Source organism: Melopsittacus undulatus, chromosome 4 (genome assembly GCF_012275295.1).
Source record: "Melopsittacus undulatus isolate bMelUnd1 chromosome 4, bMelUnd1.mat.Z, whole genome shotgun sequence".
NCBI lineage: Eukaryota > Metazoa > Chordata > Aves > Psittaciformes > Psittaculidae > Melopsittacus > Melopsittacus undulatus.
Genome location: NC_047530.1, coordinates 29,505,870 through 29,523,191, shown reverse-complemented (window position 1 = coordinate 29,523,191; position 17,322 = coordinate 29,505,870). Strand labels below are relative to the sequence as shown.

At 35.9% G+C, this 17,322-nt stretch overlaps 1 protein-coding gene across 2 annotated transcripts in view; it reads right to left on the bottom strand.

Moving 5' to 3' along the window:
- TTC7B (tetratricopeptide repeat domain 7B) overlaps positions 1–17,322 on the bottom strand; it is a 139,073-nt gene that overhangs the window by 62,798 nt on the left and 58,953 nt on the right. For both annotated transcript variants that reach the window (XM_034062043.1, XM_031049398.1), the window contains exons 9-15: positions 13,813–13,950; positions 10,569–10,652; positions 9,393–9,497; positions 7,949–8,066; positions 7,702–7,759; positions 6,324–6,396; positions 4,880–5,040 (exon numbers count right to left, since the gene is read on the bottom strand). In XM_034062043.1, coding sequence (XP_033917934.1) covers positions 4,880–5,040; positions 6,324–6,396; positions 7,702–7,759; positions 7,949–8,066; positions 9,393–9,497; positions 10,569–10,652; positions 13,813–13,950 — 737 coding nt within the window. The remainder of the gene's footprint in view (positions 1–4,879; positions 5,041–6,323; positions 6,397–7,701; positions 7,760–7,948; positions 8,067–9,392; positions 9,498–10,568; positions 10,653–13,812; positions 13,951–17,322) is intronic.

Below are 17,322 nucleotides of genomic sequence, written 5' to 3'. Positions count from 1 at the left end.
ACATTGCACACACCAACCAGCTCTTCTGTTATGCTTACCCAGACAACTCCCAGAAGGAAACAAGTTTGTTAATCAATGAACTGAGAGGGATGTTAAAAGCTTCTGCAATTCTGGGAAATCTACTGTAGCTCAAAAGAGCCTTTGAGGGTCAGGAAGGAAAGGATTTAATAGTCTTCAGAGGAATGACATACTGGTCTGATGCTTCTGTGAAATATTCTTGGAAGAAAAAAAATTTCCATCACACTTCAACAAATGTAAATGTTTAAACTGTGAACTTAGTCTTCATTTGTCTTCAAACCTGTTACCATATGTCTTTCCTTTTTTTAACATTAAAATAACACACTTGCACTCCTCAAATAACCCATCTGCTGTTTCCTACTTCTGCTACTTTAAAAGCTTGTCAGCTGCTATCCATCACAGTTCAATTTTCAGCATAAAATTAGCAATTAATATGTTATTTATTCTGTGCAATTCACTAATTTCAGGGACTATACTCGTGTTTAACTGTCCCAGGTTTTGAAATAACGAGGGAACCCCCGAAAAAGCTAAGATTAAGAAAGCAATATCACAAGTATTTCCTTAAAAAGCAACTGTCTCCCTTGACTGAGAATCTACTTCTGACTAACCATGAGGCAGAAACAGAAGTGTTGTTTCAAGATTTCTTATTATTCAAAGGACCGCTAAGATACAGATTCCTGTAACAAGCAGATAAGACAGGAATGAGTAATGGAAAGGAGTTTGTAAATAAGGCTCCTCAGGTAACTGCACACGTAACTGTATTTTATTTATCACACAAGCTCAATATGAACCAACGCAACACAACCACCATTACCTTGCATCATCCTGAACACACTTTCAGACTGTAATGCACACCTCTGGGACTGCTTATACTTTCAAAGTAGGCAATCAATGGGTTAGAATAAATAAAACTCAAGGAAAACCCAAGCAACTCACAATTAAGTACTCTAGTAATTTAGTATATATTTTGCCTCCTTCCTGCCTATTCTCTTTGCATTCAGGGTAGCATGTCCGTACTTCTGTTTCAAGTGGAGAAACAGATCATCCTATCCAGTCTCTCACATAATTTGAGGGTTAGGGCTGTGGGCTGCATTATCTGTGGCTTCAAATCCTGTCATGCTGAAGAAGAAGTGAACTTCACATTTCTACTACAGGGATAAATTGTCTCATGAAAGGTGGGGCAAAACAGTGTAATTTCACAGGAATTAAAATGCAGTAAAACCTGACTGAGATTAACTATTCACATTTTTCAGTGCTGGCACCTTACTCCCTCCCATCTCACCAAAGCAGGGTAGTCACAATCTTTTCGGTAATATTAATCAATTAAGTAATAATTTTTCTTGAGATTCTTTTTTTTTCCTGGATCAAAGCACCCTCAGATTTCAGGAGGCTTCATGGGTTAGTGTAGTGGTTTAAACCCAACCACACAGTCTCTCTCACCCCCACCCCACCCCCCTGCTCCCAGAGGGATGGGGAGGAGAATTGAAAGAATGTAACTCCCACGGGTTGAGATAAGAACAGCCCAGTAACTAAGGTATAACACAAACCACTGCTGCTACCACCAATAATAATGATAAGGGAAATAACAAGGGAAACGAATATGATGCCACCCGCCGAAATGAGCCTGACCCAGAAGAGAATGAGCCCTTCCAGGTAACTCCCAGTTATCTCCCCCAGGCATGACGTGCTGTGGTATGGAATACCTCTTTGGCTAGTTCGGGTTAGGTGTCCTGTCTCTGCTTCCTCCCAGCTTCCCCTCCTCCCTGGCAGAGAATGAGATTCACAAAGAGTAAACATCAGTATTATCAGCTCTGTTCCCAGGCTGAAAGTCAAAACACAGCGCTGCACCAGCTAAGAAGGAGAAAAACTGACTGCTACTGCTAAACCCAGGACTGTTAGCTAACATTTAACAGTAGATTGCTTATATTGCTCTGAAAAACACAGGTAGCTGGTTTATAAGTAAAGCAGTTACAACCTAGAATTTGAACCTTACAAAAGATTTGAACCAATAGTGCCTTAGATATTAAACAAATACCTTGCATTTTGATTATTTCTGGAAAATATTAATACATATCTACTTCCCTTTTAGAAGTTTCTTATATTTTCACCAATAGTTTCTCCAATACCCTTTAAGGTCTCGGAGCAGATCGCTTATTTATGCTTCCAAACAAAGGAAGAACAATCAACTTTGTTCAAAGAAAAAGCTGTACCTTGCTGCTAACAGCACAATGTGATGTTTGCTCATTGCTTCCACTCCCTTAGATAATGATGGGACAGATTTTTTGGCCGAGGAATTTCTTTCTATATACTGTCCTAGAGGTGCTTAGGACAAAATCATTATCTGATTGGTCTTATTTGTTCAGCATGTTTCTACCTTTATAGCACAGGAAGGTTAACACTAATTTATGATAGGAAGGTATGCTTGCTGTATGTATCAAATACTGAATATGAATTCTAGGAGTGCATCAGATTTTCAAATGTTAAAAACTGACAGACTGCATATTTACTAATTGATTACAATAGAAGAGTGCTGGAAAGTATCCACCTCTCAGCATGACTCACAGTGTATTCCATTACTTCCTTGCAGCCTTTGGCATTTTACAGAAATGTAGTGTTATAAACTTCAGAAAAATTAGGTTCTTTTCAAAGAAAAGCAAACCCGAAAGTACATACAGCTGTGAACAGGAAAGGACATCACTCAGTGCAGTAATAAAATAGCAGCATAGAGAGTTATATGGATAGCAATAAAAGAAATAAGAAATAACATATATCACAAGACCTATGTTTTACTTTAATATTTTCCAAGTATACAGATTTATTATGCTGCATAGCCACCGAAGTATCATTTTGCATAAGGCTGAGGTAATGGATTCTAATGGAAATACAGAGAATACCAAGAAAACTTTTTTACTATTTAGCTTACTGGGATTGCAACATAATTGAAAGATGAAACAAAGATATTTGAAGTGTTTACAAAAGCCGATAATGTACCATAGGCAAATAATCAAATGTTTCAAAATATCTAAAAATAAGCAAGCCTTAGAGGAACACAAGAGGATCTTTTTCCAGTTGACTAGGAGGTACTCAAACTGTATTGTTTACACAAGTTGCAGAATAAGAAAATGTAATCAACATTACACTAAGCACCTGTGGTTTGTATTTTCATATACATGCACATACATTTCAAGAGCATCAGATACAGTTTACAAGATTGTAAACTCGAGGTTTTACTGATAAATCTTTGCAAAAATAACCCAGTTACACAAAGACATCAATCCAAATTTATCTTATTGTCCGGATGCTTGTGTCTACTGTCAGTATCAATTGCAGAAAGCATACAAGAAATCTCAGTCATATCCTTGACTTCTCTGGGAGCTAGAAGTAACTTGACTGCTCTAAAAACAAGACTAAAAAACTGTCCTGAGAGATATAGCTACATTTCACCTTGGATTCTTCAGCTATCGTTGCCACATCTGATGGCAGTTCCTACTGCCAAGATATTCCACTCAAATTTCCTTATCTGTACCAGCAGGTTGCAACATAGTACACTGTAGCACCATAATGTTTGTATTATACAACAGGACTAACAATTTAGAACCACTATTACAACTCATATGATTAATATGAGTCATACATTAATAGAAAGATGAATACTTTTTAAAACAACTCTGGCAAATGTTTAACCACAAGATGCAATCATAAGCAAGTATGAAAAGGCCCTGAACCATACCTTAAAAACCCAGAAATACCTTCTGAATGCTCACAAAAGTAATTTTAGACATTTTACTGAATGATCCTATGGTCTTTTAGTACAATAGGGGGAACAGTTTCAGAAATACTTGTTCTAGTCTATTATTATTCTGAGAGATAACACAGCTTCTTCTTTGTCATTTATGTTGCCACTAAGTGGCAGAAGATGGAACAAAGACACAAGATGATAGATCATGGGTTTTTGAACTTATTTAACAATAATAGGGTATAAGATTAGGCAGCTGACACTTCAATTGCCCCCAGAACCATGACTTACTGACAGGTCCCTCAGACCTGAGGAAAGCACAGACAGGTCTGGGGGAGGAACTGCTAGGTAGTTCTGAAATTGTGAAGCATGTGTGGAAACCTAACAAGAACAGAGACAAGTTATACAGGCGTGGATAAACCAGGAAGTGAGAAACAGCAAAAGTTTCACAACAAAAGCAGTTGCACAGAACTGTCTGTGAGCCACAGAAGTTCTGAGAAGAGGCAATATCAACATTGGGCCTGGTCAGATATGTAAGGAAAAAAGGCAACAGTACTTTATACATGCAGCCAAAAAGAGGCATGAAATGTCAAGAAACAGTAAGGTAAAGACACTATAATCTCTATTTCCAAGGTAGTAATTCTTAAAGAAATCATATTTTTCTGGTATGTTGATACAGTAATAATTTTTGATACAGGCCGGTCATCTAAAAGTTAAGATTGCAATACTTTGAAAATTGTCTAAATAAGCATTTAGGATACTTGTAATACTAAGGATTACAACATTAGTTTTCTTCTTTTTCCTTCTTAAAATACTGCATAAAACCAGACAACAGACATTACTCTAAAGCATGCTACAGGGAGAAATTATCTAAACAAAGAATGTGTAGAAAAAACAACATAGCCTCCCTTCCAAAATCAAATCCTTAATCACTATTTAACAAAGCTTTAAGAAAAAAGCAGACTTACACTAAAATGGGCAGGAAGAAAACTGTTGAGGAAAAAAAAAACAACAAACCAACAAGAACAGTGTAATCCTCAAATCCATCCCCTGTCGAAATGAATAAGAATCTAAGAAAAATAAAGACGAGAGAAAGCATAGAAGCCAAACATAACATTCACTCACATAAAATTTTCAGGATATTCACTCAAGGCCATATCAATGATATTCAAAGCATCATGATAGTGTTTCTGGGCTGATAGCAGGAGTGCAAGAAGATGAAGAGAATTGGCATCATCTCCTTGTAGCTGCAGAGCCTGACGAACATAACCCAAAGCTTCTGGTATCTGATAAAAAAAAAAAAAAAAAGGGGGCAGAAAAAAAGCACACCACGATTATTGCCTGTTACTTGCAATCATGTCCATACAATTTTCAAAATATTTATCTGGGTATCATGCAGAATTCTATAAACTCCTGTAAGACACTACTCAGAAGTTCGAAACAGACCTGATGCCTTACAGTGAACAGAAACAATTAAATAATACATTGACCCTTAAAATAAGACACATTTTACTATAACAGTTCCCTTAACTCCTTTAAAAATATTCACTTATTATGCTTTTTCAAGTATTGGTTGTATTTCTGCATGATTTGAAAATAACTGTAGTACTTTTAACTAAAATGTACAGCTAGACTGCAACAGTAGCTTTTCTTCAAGTGCAATTCTGCGATCTCCTCAGCTGAATGTGCTTTTGTTCAAAATAAGTACACTAATTGTTAAGAACAGCACATTTAATTAAGCAAGATGAGAATTGAATTTCAAAATTCAGAAGTACAGTCATAGCCTGCCACTGAAAAATATTTTCTGGTATTAAAGTGACAATCCATTCCACTCTGTGACATAGCCTAATATCCCTCCTACTCATTAGCAATGAAAAGTAGTCACCTAGAGTATGTAAACTACTGTGCTCAAAACTACTTCCTAAAATAAACATGACACAGGAAAAGACTTACCATGATATATACAAAGTAGCTCTACATTATCCAAATTCATGTGATATATGGCAGAATTCTAAATCTTTTAAACATAACAGCTGTTTAAGCTGGACTGAGCTCTGATCTCTTTTACAGTTTTAAAATGTTTTTCCAGTTATCTTAAAAAAAAAAAGTTGGAATTTTGTTCATAATAACCAAACCTCCTACAAGGGTCCAGAAAAGACATAGATCTTAGCAGGTAATAGAGATCAGAGATCTGCAGAGATCATTAAAGACTAGATTCAACAGTCCTACTCTCCAGATAACCAGCCTTAGCAGAGATTACACATAATAGCTAGAAACAGGGTAAAAATGAATTTATTTTTTCTCCCTCTTCATCCAGCAACATAAATGCTGAAACAACGAAATTTAATGACTTATACCTTACTTCTGATCCTAGAGCTAGAGCACTGTGGCAGAATTCATGGTGTTCAGATAGAGTATTTTGGGGCTTTTTTTTTTTTAATCTATGCACAAGGAAAAATTACATTAGCTTGTTTGTTTGTAATTGAAATCTTCATCTGTATCTATCAACAGATATAAATTCTGGTCTTCATATGATAGTGCAAGGCTACAATTTTAAACCACAACTAACCTGTCTGGATATGGCAAGCTGCAGTGCCAAGTAAAATGCTGCCAGATGATCTGTTGGGGACAAACTGTGAGCCCTTGAAAACAAAGAAACAAAACAAGACAAAAAGCCACTGAATTTTTCCCCTGTTAACACTGGTTAGACATACACACAAATGCATATATTCATGTTTTCACATCCAGATCTCTTCATTACACATATGCTCATATTTTGATAAAAGCCTAGTTCACTCCAGTGACTTTTGTCACTCTTCTCAATCATCCCTGATTTAAAAGCAGCACTTTGGGCCATTAAAGAGTAATTTTAAATAGAAATTAATTATGCAATTTCAGTATAAATCTTAAAAATTAGCAATATAAAGAATGACCAATACAAGAAGTACCCAATCAATTGCAGGGGCCCTGACCAGTATGGCTGTGAAGCACAAAACTCGAGAGAAAGAGTAGCCGCAAAGTATATAAGAGTTTTATTCATTCATTTTCAGTCTAGCATGCTAAACTTCCTAGAAAGCCAGTTATTTCTTGACTGTGCTGCTTTGAGAATAAGTTAGTTGAGCATGTTACAATGTAGCAGTAATAATCCCCCCCCAGTACAAAATCACAAACCAAAATCTGAGACTTTGCATTCACATTGATGCACAAAACCTTTTCAGTGAAGCATTTAGGCTTCTCTCAATGAAGTAGGGTTTTCAAGGGTATATAAACATAAAAAGAGACATATTTAGGTGTTGCAGCACTTCTGCCAGGTTTGCCATCAAGATTTGTTGCTTCTATAATTAGGGTAGAGATGTTCTCATCCACCTGTTTATTGTTATTTCATTTGCAGAATAGAAGCCTTGACAATGAACAACTGACATCCCCAACAGCATTACTTCTGTGTAAGACACTTGGAAAATGGGGCATTTGCATTGTCACTGCCTATGCTGTTATCTCTCCAGACAGATTTATTTCTTTCTCCCTAGCTTACTATCTTACTATTTGCATTTTGCCCCACATGCACAGCAGCAGGGCCTCAATTATTGCTCTGGCACTACAGAGACAATTGAAAAAGCCTGCCTTACAATCTGATCAGCTATCAACTCTTCTAGAAACACTATCACAGTGAACCATGACTTGAAATCTTGCATCATACATTTTTCCCTTCGGAATATTTCAGAATATTTCTTTGAGCAAGTATGTTATACTAGAGAGCAACACAATGGAAATCTTTAGAAATTTATTTAGATATTTCTGACAGAAAATGAGAAATGCTAAAGACATACATTCTGTACTCCTGGAGGTAAAATCTTTATTACACAATCTTTTGCAAGTCCCTCTTCGTAACATATAACAAAAGCTTTTTACTACATGCAGCAGAATGAAATGAAAAGATTAATACTCACCTCTGAAACGCAAGAAGAGCCTTTCTCTGCAAGACCTCTTGCATCCCTCGCAAAGATGCTAAAAAGGATATATTTGATCAGCAAGATCAAGAGATTTCATTCCACATACTCATTGAAGAAGTTTTAATACATTGCCTGAGACAGTGGTTGCACACAGAAGCTTCAATTTTGAGTCTAGCATTCTGCTAGGTATCCTTTTTTAGTCAACATGGGGATTTCCAAACGTGAATGTTTGCTCTTATCTTACCATCAGTAGCCTGCAGACTGTAAGTCAATCCCAGTGCCAAGTAGCCTTTTGCTTTGAACTCTGATGTTTTGTCTCCAAGATCAACAACTGTTTTGGCAAATCTTTCAGCTTCTTCCAACTGAAAATATTATAAAACACCCATGTAAGTCTAAAACTAGCTAAATCTTACATTATAATGAGAACACACAATGTGTATTATGCATACTGAGTATGTTGAAATCTTAGCCATGACTGCCTTTAAGGACTACTTTGTTTTTCATTAGACTAAGTTTTCCTACAAATACTGAGTAAAGAACACAGACTTTAAGCTGAAGCACCCATTCCTATGGTTGAGAGAAACTGAGGCACATAACACACAGATCATTCTATACTCACTGTTTTGCCCACTCTTTTTTTTTTGTTTTAATAAAAAAAAAAGTGTTTCTGGTCCATACATGCCATTTAGCATTTTCTGTATTTCACAAATCAAGTTATTTCCCCATAAATTATTTCTGTAGGAAAACCAGTCACAAAAACTAAGGCTGTAACCCTGAAAATAAAATGTATAGCCACCCAGAATCCTGCATCACATCCGGTATTGCTGAATGTATGCAAAGTCATAAACAGATAAGCATGTAAAAAAATCAAGGTTTAACTGCACAACCATGTTAGCACACTATTTAACAATGTAGAAAGAAAAAACAAACAACCAACATTTGGATCCATTCCAGTAAGTGTAAAGGCTAAGCAGAGTAAGCTTCTCCATATGGAGGCAAACCATAGAGAACAATTTACAGACAAAGAATCTGTGTTAATTATTAAGACTGCATTTTTGTCAGCCTCAACAAATCATGTTTCTGCTACAGCACTATTTTCTCAATTTGTGATTTTGACATTTCCCTCCTCTTTTCCTCTTTAAAATACACTTCTATAAAATAAAAAATATATAAAATAATTCTTCTAAAAAAATACACGTATTTTGAAAACCACATGATCACCTTAACAATTTTTGTACAGATACACCAATTTCAAGGTTATCTAACATACAAGTAAAGTAACCCATTTTAAAAAGACCCTGTCCCTACTAGGAATTCCTAAACCCCAGAGAGTTTCCTGAACATAGAGATTTGTCTCATTATCTTCCAAAAACAGTATTTTTTCTCTTGCAGAGAAAAAAGAAGTCGAAGTTGCATTTTTAGCCTCTGTATGCCTGTTTTAATTTCTAGTACATTTTTGCTATGCCTTAGATCAGTATCAAGATATGCTACCTTGACAAACATAACTATTGCTCTCAAATATTTTATATTAGACATTCAAACACAAATACACATGTGCATATACATGTATGTGCTGTATTTTTAAAAGATGACCAACTGTATGCAGTCACTGAGCAAAATTATATGCTACATCCCTAAACCAAGATTTTGTTGCATTTGCTGAAAAGGCAGAGAATTACCAAGCTTACCCAGTGCAGAGATCCCATACAGAGCTTTGCAGCAAGGAGTGGAATAGTTGCATCATCTGGTTTCAAACGAATACATTCCTTCAAGACTTTAACAGCTCGAGCAGACTGTTAAAAACATTTTCTATTGAAATTACTAAAAGCATAAATAACTTTCACAAGCAGAAGATTCCTATTTCCATAATTTATTTTTCCCATTTTGTTGGCTTTTTTCACAACTCTTCGTGCAAGAGAAACACAAGACTTCAGTCACTGCTGTTGTTATTTAACCCCAATGAACTTTCATTAAGTGTCCCCTGTGAAACATCTGCCCAGAATGTCATTCCAATGGTATGTGATTCAGAAAATAGTTTTGAGATGCATTTAAAAAATGTGACAGGCCTGTAGGCTCACAAAATTTGAAATGAAAGAGCAGGAGCAGGGCAGAATCTTAGGAATAATTCTGATAGAAGACTATAACAGACTGTCACTGCTCCTCTTTTTAAAATTAATTTTCTTCAATCCAATCATGGTATAGAAATTAAACAGAGAATGGGAAGAAGAATCAAGTCTCTTCAAAACCAGTATAAATCTAAAAATAATTTCTAAATAAAATACAAATTATTGTTTTTTTCCCATACTGAAGATGAGCAAATTACACCAAGAATGATATTTTTTTGAAAATAAGTATTATTTACGTTACACAATGAAAGCAATTTATTTTCCATAACATGACAGGGAAAAGCAAAAAGAAATGAAAACATAAGTTTGCATCTAATAACATATGTTCCTAGGTTATATAAAATAAAAATAAATAAAAAAGAACAGTCAGAAAAAAAAAAAGCAAGACTACCATGAATCCGCAATAATTTGTATCTAAGGATAAAATTCATTCATCAAAACGTCACACAAGTTGTTACTGGATAATAACAAGTGGTATACTTCACTATTAAAATTCAATTAGTTTAGTTTAAGCTTTTCAGAAAGATAGTTCTTATCATCACCTTTCAGTCTTCCTAAGTTAGAAACTATTGAAATAACATTCTTTGTAGAGCACTAGGCATAAATTCAGGACTACAGTGTACTTAGCTCATTTAAGGATTATGGTTATTAAAAAAAAACTCCAGATGAAATTATGGAAGTGCCAAATGTTATCAAAAGCTATCAACAGAAGAATCACATCCAAAAATTAAGACTTACTTTTCCTGCTGCCATCAAGGACAATGCAAATTGATACCACAGATGGAACTCTTCAAACGCAAACTTCATGGCTCTTTCTAAACACTAATTTTGAGAGGAAAATTGTTATTTAAGGGATTTTTTTTCAATTTCTAATAAGACACAGTAACATAAAAATTTTCTTATATACTCATACCTAAAATACATGTAAATCCAAATTTAAATAATTCACATAAGTTATCTGGAAAAAGCTGCTAAGTTCTATGTGGAATAAAAAAAAAAAATAAATTCAAAACTGATTCCTAATTTATTATGTTTGACTAAATACTCCTGCTGCTACTGTCCTATTCAGAAAGAAGGAATAATAAATATCAGCTTATTGAAGGCAGGTTGAATGTACCATCAAATGCTTTCAACACTTCTTCCAAAACTCGGACATACAGCAACTGTATAATCTCAGAGATTCACATAAAAAAGTGGTGCATGGAAAACTGATACTTTAAGTCAAAACATGTTTATAACTTTAGGCTGCCTAATCATACTTTCTTCTCCCATTTTTACATATTCATAAGCATATGCATGAGCATTAGAGAGGTACTTGTTCACAATTAGAAAAATAATAATCTTATTTTATGTGCTTAATTAAAAATTAATTGCCAATTCTAAGTGGCAGAAAATAAAGAAGTTGTAAAAGTTAATACTTTAAGGTTTTGTAACTTTGTAATTGTAGAGGCCCAATTGTACATTATTTTAAAAGGCTTGAGTTTCAACATACTAATGATCAATTTACTATTCTTTTTTTTGACTTCAAGTTTTATTTATTTGGCTTCATTTCTAGAATCCTAGAATACCAGGTTGGAAGGGACCTTAGGCATCACCTGCTCCAACCTTTCTTGGCAAAGCATGACCTAGACTAGATGGCCCAGCACACTGTCCTTTCAGTATGAAATATGACAAGTTACATGATTTTTTTCTCCATAAAATAAAAAAATTGGTGACTAACATGTGCGGCATTAAGGGATTAACTGGGCATATATGTGTATGTGACCTACACAACAACATCAACACCTTGTAAGCCAGGTTCTTCTGAACCAAGTAACAAGATTTCAAGAAGCAACAGGCTCCAACAAGAAATCAAGAGAATACATAACAAGCAACAGTACCCTGGAAAACTTCAAGTTAAGATAATGTTCAGGATAATGGCAACTGTCTTAACTAACTGAAAACACATTCAATACAATCTCTCTCCCAAAAGGCAGAAATGCTACTCTTGACATTGCCTTTTAAATAATCACAAATCACTGTATCAACAGGTAATGAAGAACGCATCACTGAATTTTGTTGCTTATGACTATGGTACCCTCCTGAAAACAATATGCTTGAACTTAGGTAGTTGAAAGATTAATATCTAAGAAAATTTCTGGTCTGAAAAACATCTTTGCTAGTAGGACTTCGGTAAGCTCAATACATCATTATCCTACAAAGCTTAAAAACCAACTTGATGACTTGTTTAGGAAGGAAATATGACAGTAGAAAGTTCTCTGATCTAGTTGAGAAAGCCATAAGAAGCTGAAAGCTCAAACTCCACAAGGAAATGAGACCTTTTCAGTTAAGAACTGAACCAATGACTCAGCATTAGAACGGTTTAATATAGATAGACAGATTTTTCATATTTTAATGTTCTCATATCACAACTAACTACTTCTGTAAGTAATCAGCTATAGCTATACCAGAATATAAGTTAGGGGAACTGTTGGGTGAATACCATTTGAGGAGTTAGAATAATGGTGCTTTCTGACTTAAAGCTACAACAGCTGCACTAGAGCAATCATAATTAGCTCACAGAGAATGAAGACAGCAAAAAAATACATCTATTTCATTACTGAACAGAATGTTTTTACATTTCTGAATTGTGTTTACTGTAATAGTCTAAATTATAGAAGTTTCAGGCTACTGACTCCAGGCCTTGGGAGCAGATACTTGTTGATCAATGTCTATTCTTTAAAAAGTTCTAAACTAAACCATATCACTCTATGACTCCATATGGAGAGTAATCTCTCGCAGCTTTGGTGTAACTACCTAAAATTCCATGAAGGTGTTAGTGTCTGTAGTGGTAAGTAAAAGAATATTCCTGATTAGTTTATGTTCTAGGGTTACAGTCCTGTATGAGGTTCCATATTCCTTAGTTTTGTGAAAGTCTTTCCATTGTACTGATTAAAAATTACTTGTACACACAACTTGCAGTTATGAAGTACCTTCAAGAAGAAGGAGAAAACCCAAATTCAGAGCTCAACATTACAGGAGATGCAGATTAAAAGCTGACTACCTAAATAAACCAGAGACAAACTGGTGTAGGTTTTCTGGGGTATTTTTTGTTTGGGGTTTGTTTGTTTGTTTTGCTTTTTGTGGTTTTTGATGTGTTTCTTGTTTGTTGGTTGTTTTTTTTTTCTATTATTGTATGGAAAAACCATTTTCAGCAAATCAATCCATGGATATGATTTTCTACCACTAATGCTGAAGTATTCTTTCTGGATACCAATAATTAACCATGGTCAGAAACAGTATCCTGCTGCTGGGTGAGCACTGCTTTTAGCAGTAGAAATATCTGCTCTGCCCAGAGAGCTCTAGCTGCTTTTTAGATACAAAGCTGTTAATGATACTTGAAAATTTCCCAAACAACTAAGACACCACAATCTAACAAAACACATGCAAGGTGCATAATCAAACACAAGACATTTGAGATAGAGAATTAACTTTCCTACAGACCTAAAAAAGTAGAGTTCTGTTTTAATAACTTCAAAGCCATTTTACAAACTACAAGGACTTTGGAGCACTCCAAATATTATGAGGTGTAAAAGAAAGTTTTCTTTAGAAATAGAATTTCACAGATTCTCTTTCTTGATACTTAAATCTATCATTTATATCCTCAACAGCTTTTTTTGCTGTTCCTTCCTGCTGTCTCCATTTAATGTATACCCTTTTAAGCAGATCCATGCCTCCCCCCAAAACCCATGTGAACTTCTGTGCCATTTAAGCATTTACCACACTTTTCACAAAATTTCTGTGCTTGACCACCTCAAGTCACTTGTCATGCAAAAATTTAGACAGTAAACTTTTTGGGGTGGAAAGTAACTGCTGTATTTTTGCAGCAGTCAGAATTACAATGTTCTGTATTTGTTTAGTCCATGACTACTACCACAAATTTACATAATTAACAGAAATAAACAATGAAGACACAGCTGAATATTTACTCTTATCAACAAACCTCTGACAGCATTTCATACTGGCCTCTTCTTCCCAAGGCTATAGTAAGTAAATCGTAGACTACAGATGCACTTTGCAAACTGATGATACGATCATTTTTGTGTTCTGGTATTCGGCTCAGTACAGCATCACGATTGGCCTGAAACATACCGCAAAGAAAGAAACAAAGTCAGCTATTGTAATTTAATCTGTATTTTCACTCAAGTAATAACCATGCTATTCAGACTGACAGTCAGCAGTTGATATATGTGATACCCAGAGACAGTATCTTCTACTAATTTATAGATTGATGTTTCTGTATGTATCTATTTTTAATTACTCAATTCTATTACATAAATTAGATAATGCATTTAAAATTATGTAAGAGGTCTCAGAATCCAAATAAGTTTTTTTTAACACAACATATATTCAACTTTAAAAAATTTATTTTTTGTATGCTAGTAAAACATATGAGAAGGATCTTAAAATCCTCTATTCCAGCTTTTTTAAAATATGGCAATCAATTTCTTCTCTCTTCACAACGTTTTGACACTATCCTCTCACTTGTGACTGGTAACCTGCTGCAATAACCATACAATCACCTTCAGGAGTTATTAGTGAGAAGCAAAAACTGTCCCTTATTCTGAGCACAGGTTTGGAATCACGCCATGTTTGCAGTAAGGCTTCATACTTTCAATCCTGTTCTGTGACAGGCATATTGCCAACCTACTTCTTTAATTAAGCTTTTCCTTTTGAGAAGGAAGAAAACTGAGTTAGAACTGGATTAAGCTTGGTCATGTTCACAGGCAAATCTTCTTAAAGAGCAAAGGATAAAATTCAGGTCTAAGAGTAACTAAGATCATCTATATTGAACTACCCAGGACTTCTCCCACTATACCATAAAGCCTCTGAAAATATCTTATCTTGATATCTATTTCTAGACTTTTTGATGTTTCATATTCCCCTGGTACAAATGCTAGTATACCCAGTAGTTTGAAGGCAGAACTTAGAGATCCTTCTTTCTCCTCCTAGTCCTCCCACCCTTTTACATTTAATTACACAGGGCATTGCCCCTTAATACATTTACTTAAATACACTAAATTTTAATGGACAGCCTATTTCCTCCTTTTTCAGAGGCGAGGCAAAGCAGGCAAGACACACATTAAGGGATACTAAATTGTTTCTCTGCTTCAACAGGAGAGCATTTTAAGCTCTGAGCATACTTATCACATCTTCAAAATCAGAATATCTAATACTAAAAGAAATTTTCAAAGAGCTCTTAAAAGGCACAGACATTTCAGGAATTATCACTAAATAACCCACAGCTTGGTCTGAAAACACACACCCCATCACACACATCCCAAAACAGACATTTTGCTTTCTTTTGATCATGAAGTCTTTGGCTTTTCCTTTCTACACTGCATAAACATTTAGTCAGCTTCAAGAACTTCTTCCTTTTTAGCTCCACATTTAATCACTATTTGACTCAATTCTCTGCAAGTACAGAACAAGCTATGATCTAGCACTTCTTGTGAAAAAATGGCTGACAATGCCAAAACAGTATTACAGGAGAGGATGCTTTGTAAGTATTAAAGATATCTTACATATTTGAACAACCATTTTCTGCATAATTATAAAATTGAGCACACGTACAAGGTGCAGTGCTCAGTGTTTCAGAGTTGTCATGGTCTCAGACACAATAAAGTTGTAATCAGTTAAACTGCAGTATGGCAACTGGCCACACTTACTCTATAACACGCATTAAGCCTAAGGCAAACGCGAGCAGTATAAATCAGTTCACCAGTGGAAGAAAGGATACGTTCAAGCATTTTACCATCATTGGCTACAAATAATACATGAGGCTGAGGTCAGGAGGCACTGATCAGTGAAACAAAATCTAGCTGAAGGCCAGTAACTAGCAGTGTACCTCAGCAATTAATACTGGGCCTGATCCTGGTCAAAATCTTCATTAATGATCTGGATGATGGGCATAGTGTACTCTCAGCAAGTATGCTGATGATACAGAATTTGAAGGAGGAGTTGGTATGCCAAAGAACTGTGCTGCCATCCAGAGGAACCTCAACAGCCTGGAGGAATAAGCTGACAGATACCTCAAGTCCTACACCCTGGCACCATTCAGTACATGCTGAGGGCCATACAGCTGAAAAGCAGCTTAGCAGAAAAGGACCTGGAGAACACCCGAACTCAGGAGGTCCTAGTGGACACCATGTTGAACAGAAGCCAGCAATGAGCCCTTGCTGTAAAGAACGCTAGTGGCATCCTGGGCTGCATGAGCAGAAGTGTTGCCAGCTGGCTGAAGGGGGCAATCCTGATCCTCTGTTGAGCACTGGTGAGGCCACACCTGCAGTACTGGGTCCAATTCTAGCTTCCCCAGTACAAGAGAAATATGGAGCTACTGGAGACAGTCCAACAAATGACCACTAGGGTGAATAAGGAACTAAAGTGTCTCTTCTATGAGAAAAAGCTGAGAGAGCTGTGACTCTTCAGCCTGGAGAAGAGCATGCTCAGTGGGGGGAACCTTATCAATGTGTACAAATGCCTGAAGGGAGGGTACAAATAAGATGGAGACAGTCTCTTTTCAGTAGTACCCAGTGACAGGACTAGTGGCAGTGGACACAAACTGAAACACAGATCCCTGTGTTCCCTCTGAACACCAGGAAACACTTTTTTACTGGAGGGTGATTGAGCACTGGCATATGTTGTGCAGGGAGGTTGTGGAGTCTCCCTACTTGGAGATACTCAAAAGGTGTCTGGACACAGGCACAGCCTGCTCCAGGTGGCTCTGCTTTAGCAGGGCTGAGGGGATGGACAAAATGACCTCCAATGTCCCTTCCAACCTCAATCATCTGTGATTCTGACGCTACAGCTCAGCTGACATGCAGCAACATGTACATGCACTGTAATGTAAAAATGCCAGTCATTTCTACTCATTTCTGTCTAGATAAGGAAAGGCTGGTCTATATTTTGCAATTGTAACGGCTAGAATATAACAATGCATTACAGGAAGAGTGTTGGCAGAGTTGCAGCTGACTTTCCTCATTAGGCATGACAATACACTGTAGCATGTGGCTAAGAGACATTTTGTACTCTGAAATGTATCTATAAGAGAATCTGAACACTTGGAAAGCACAGAATTATCTTTCCCATAGCACTTCTTTCATAAATATCGCATTTTAAATCTTACTCAAAACATCCTTTCTGAATTTGGAAATTAAGAGAACTCAAAGTGACACAAACATAGCATTTGTAATAGCAAGATTCCATTTTTTGGATATATGGTGCACTAGACCTAATTCAAATAAGAAGTTATGATGGAAGAGTGCACCACTTCCCTGAAACTAGCAGTAGGATTTAGGTCTCATATATACATAGTGATTTGCTTACACAAAATGCTACTTATATGTTAGATCCCCATCCTGTTTTAAGGTATTTATTTGAATAAGTACTTGAAGGACACAAGCCTTGAAAACTTATCTGTGTTTTTACTAATTGACAGACAATTCAAGAAAAG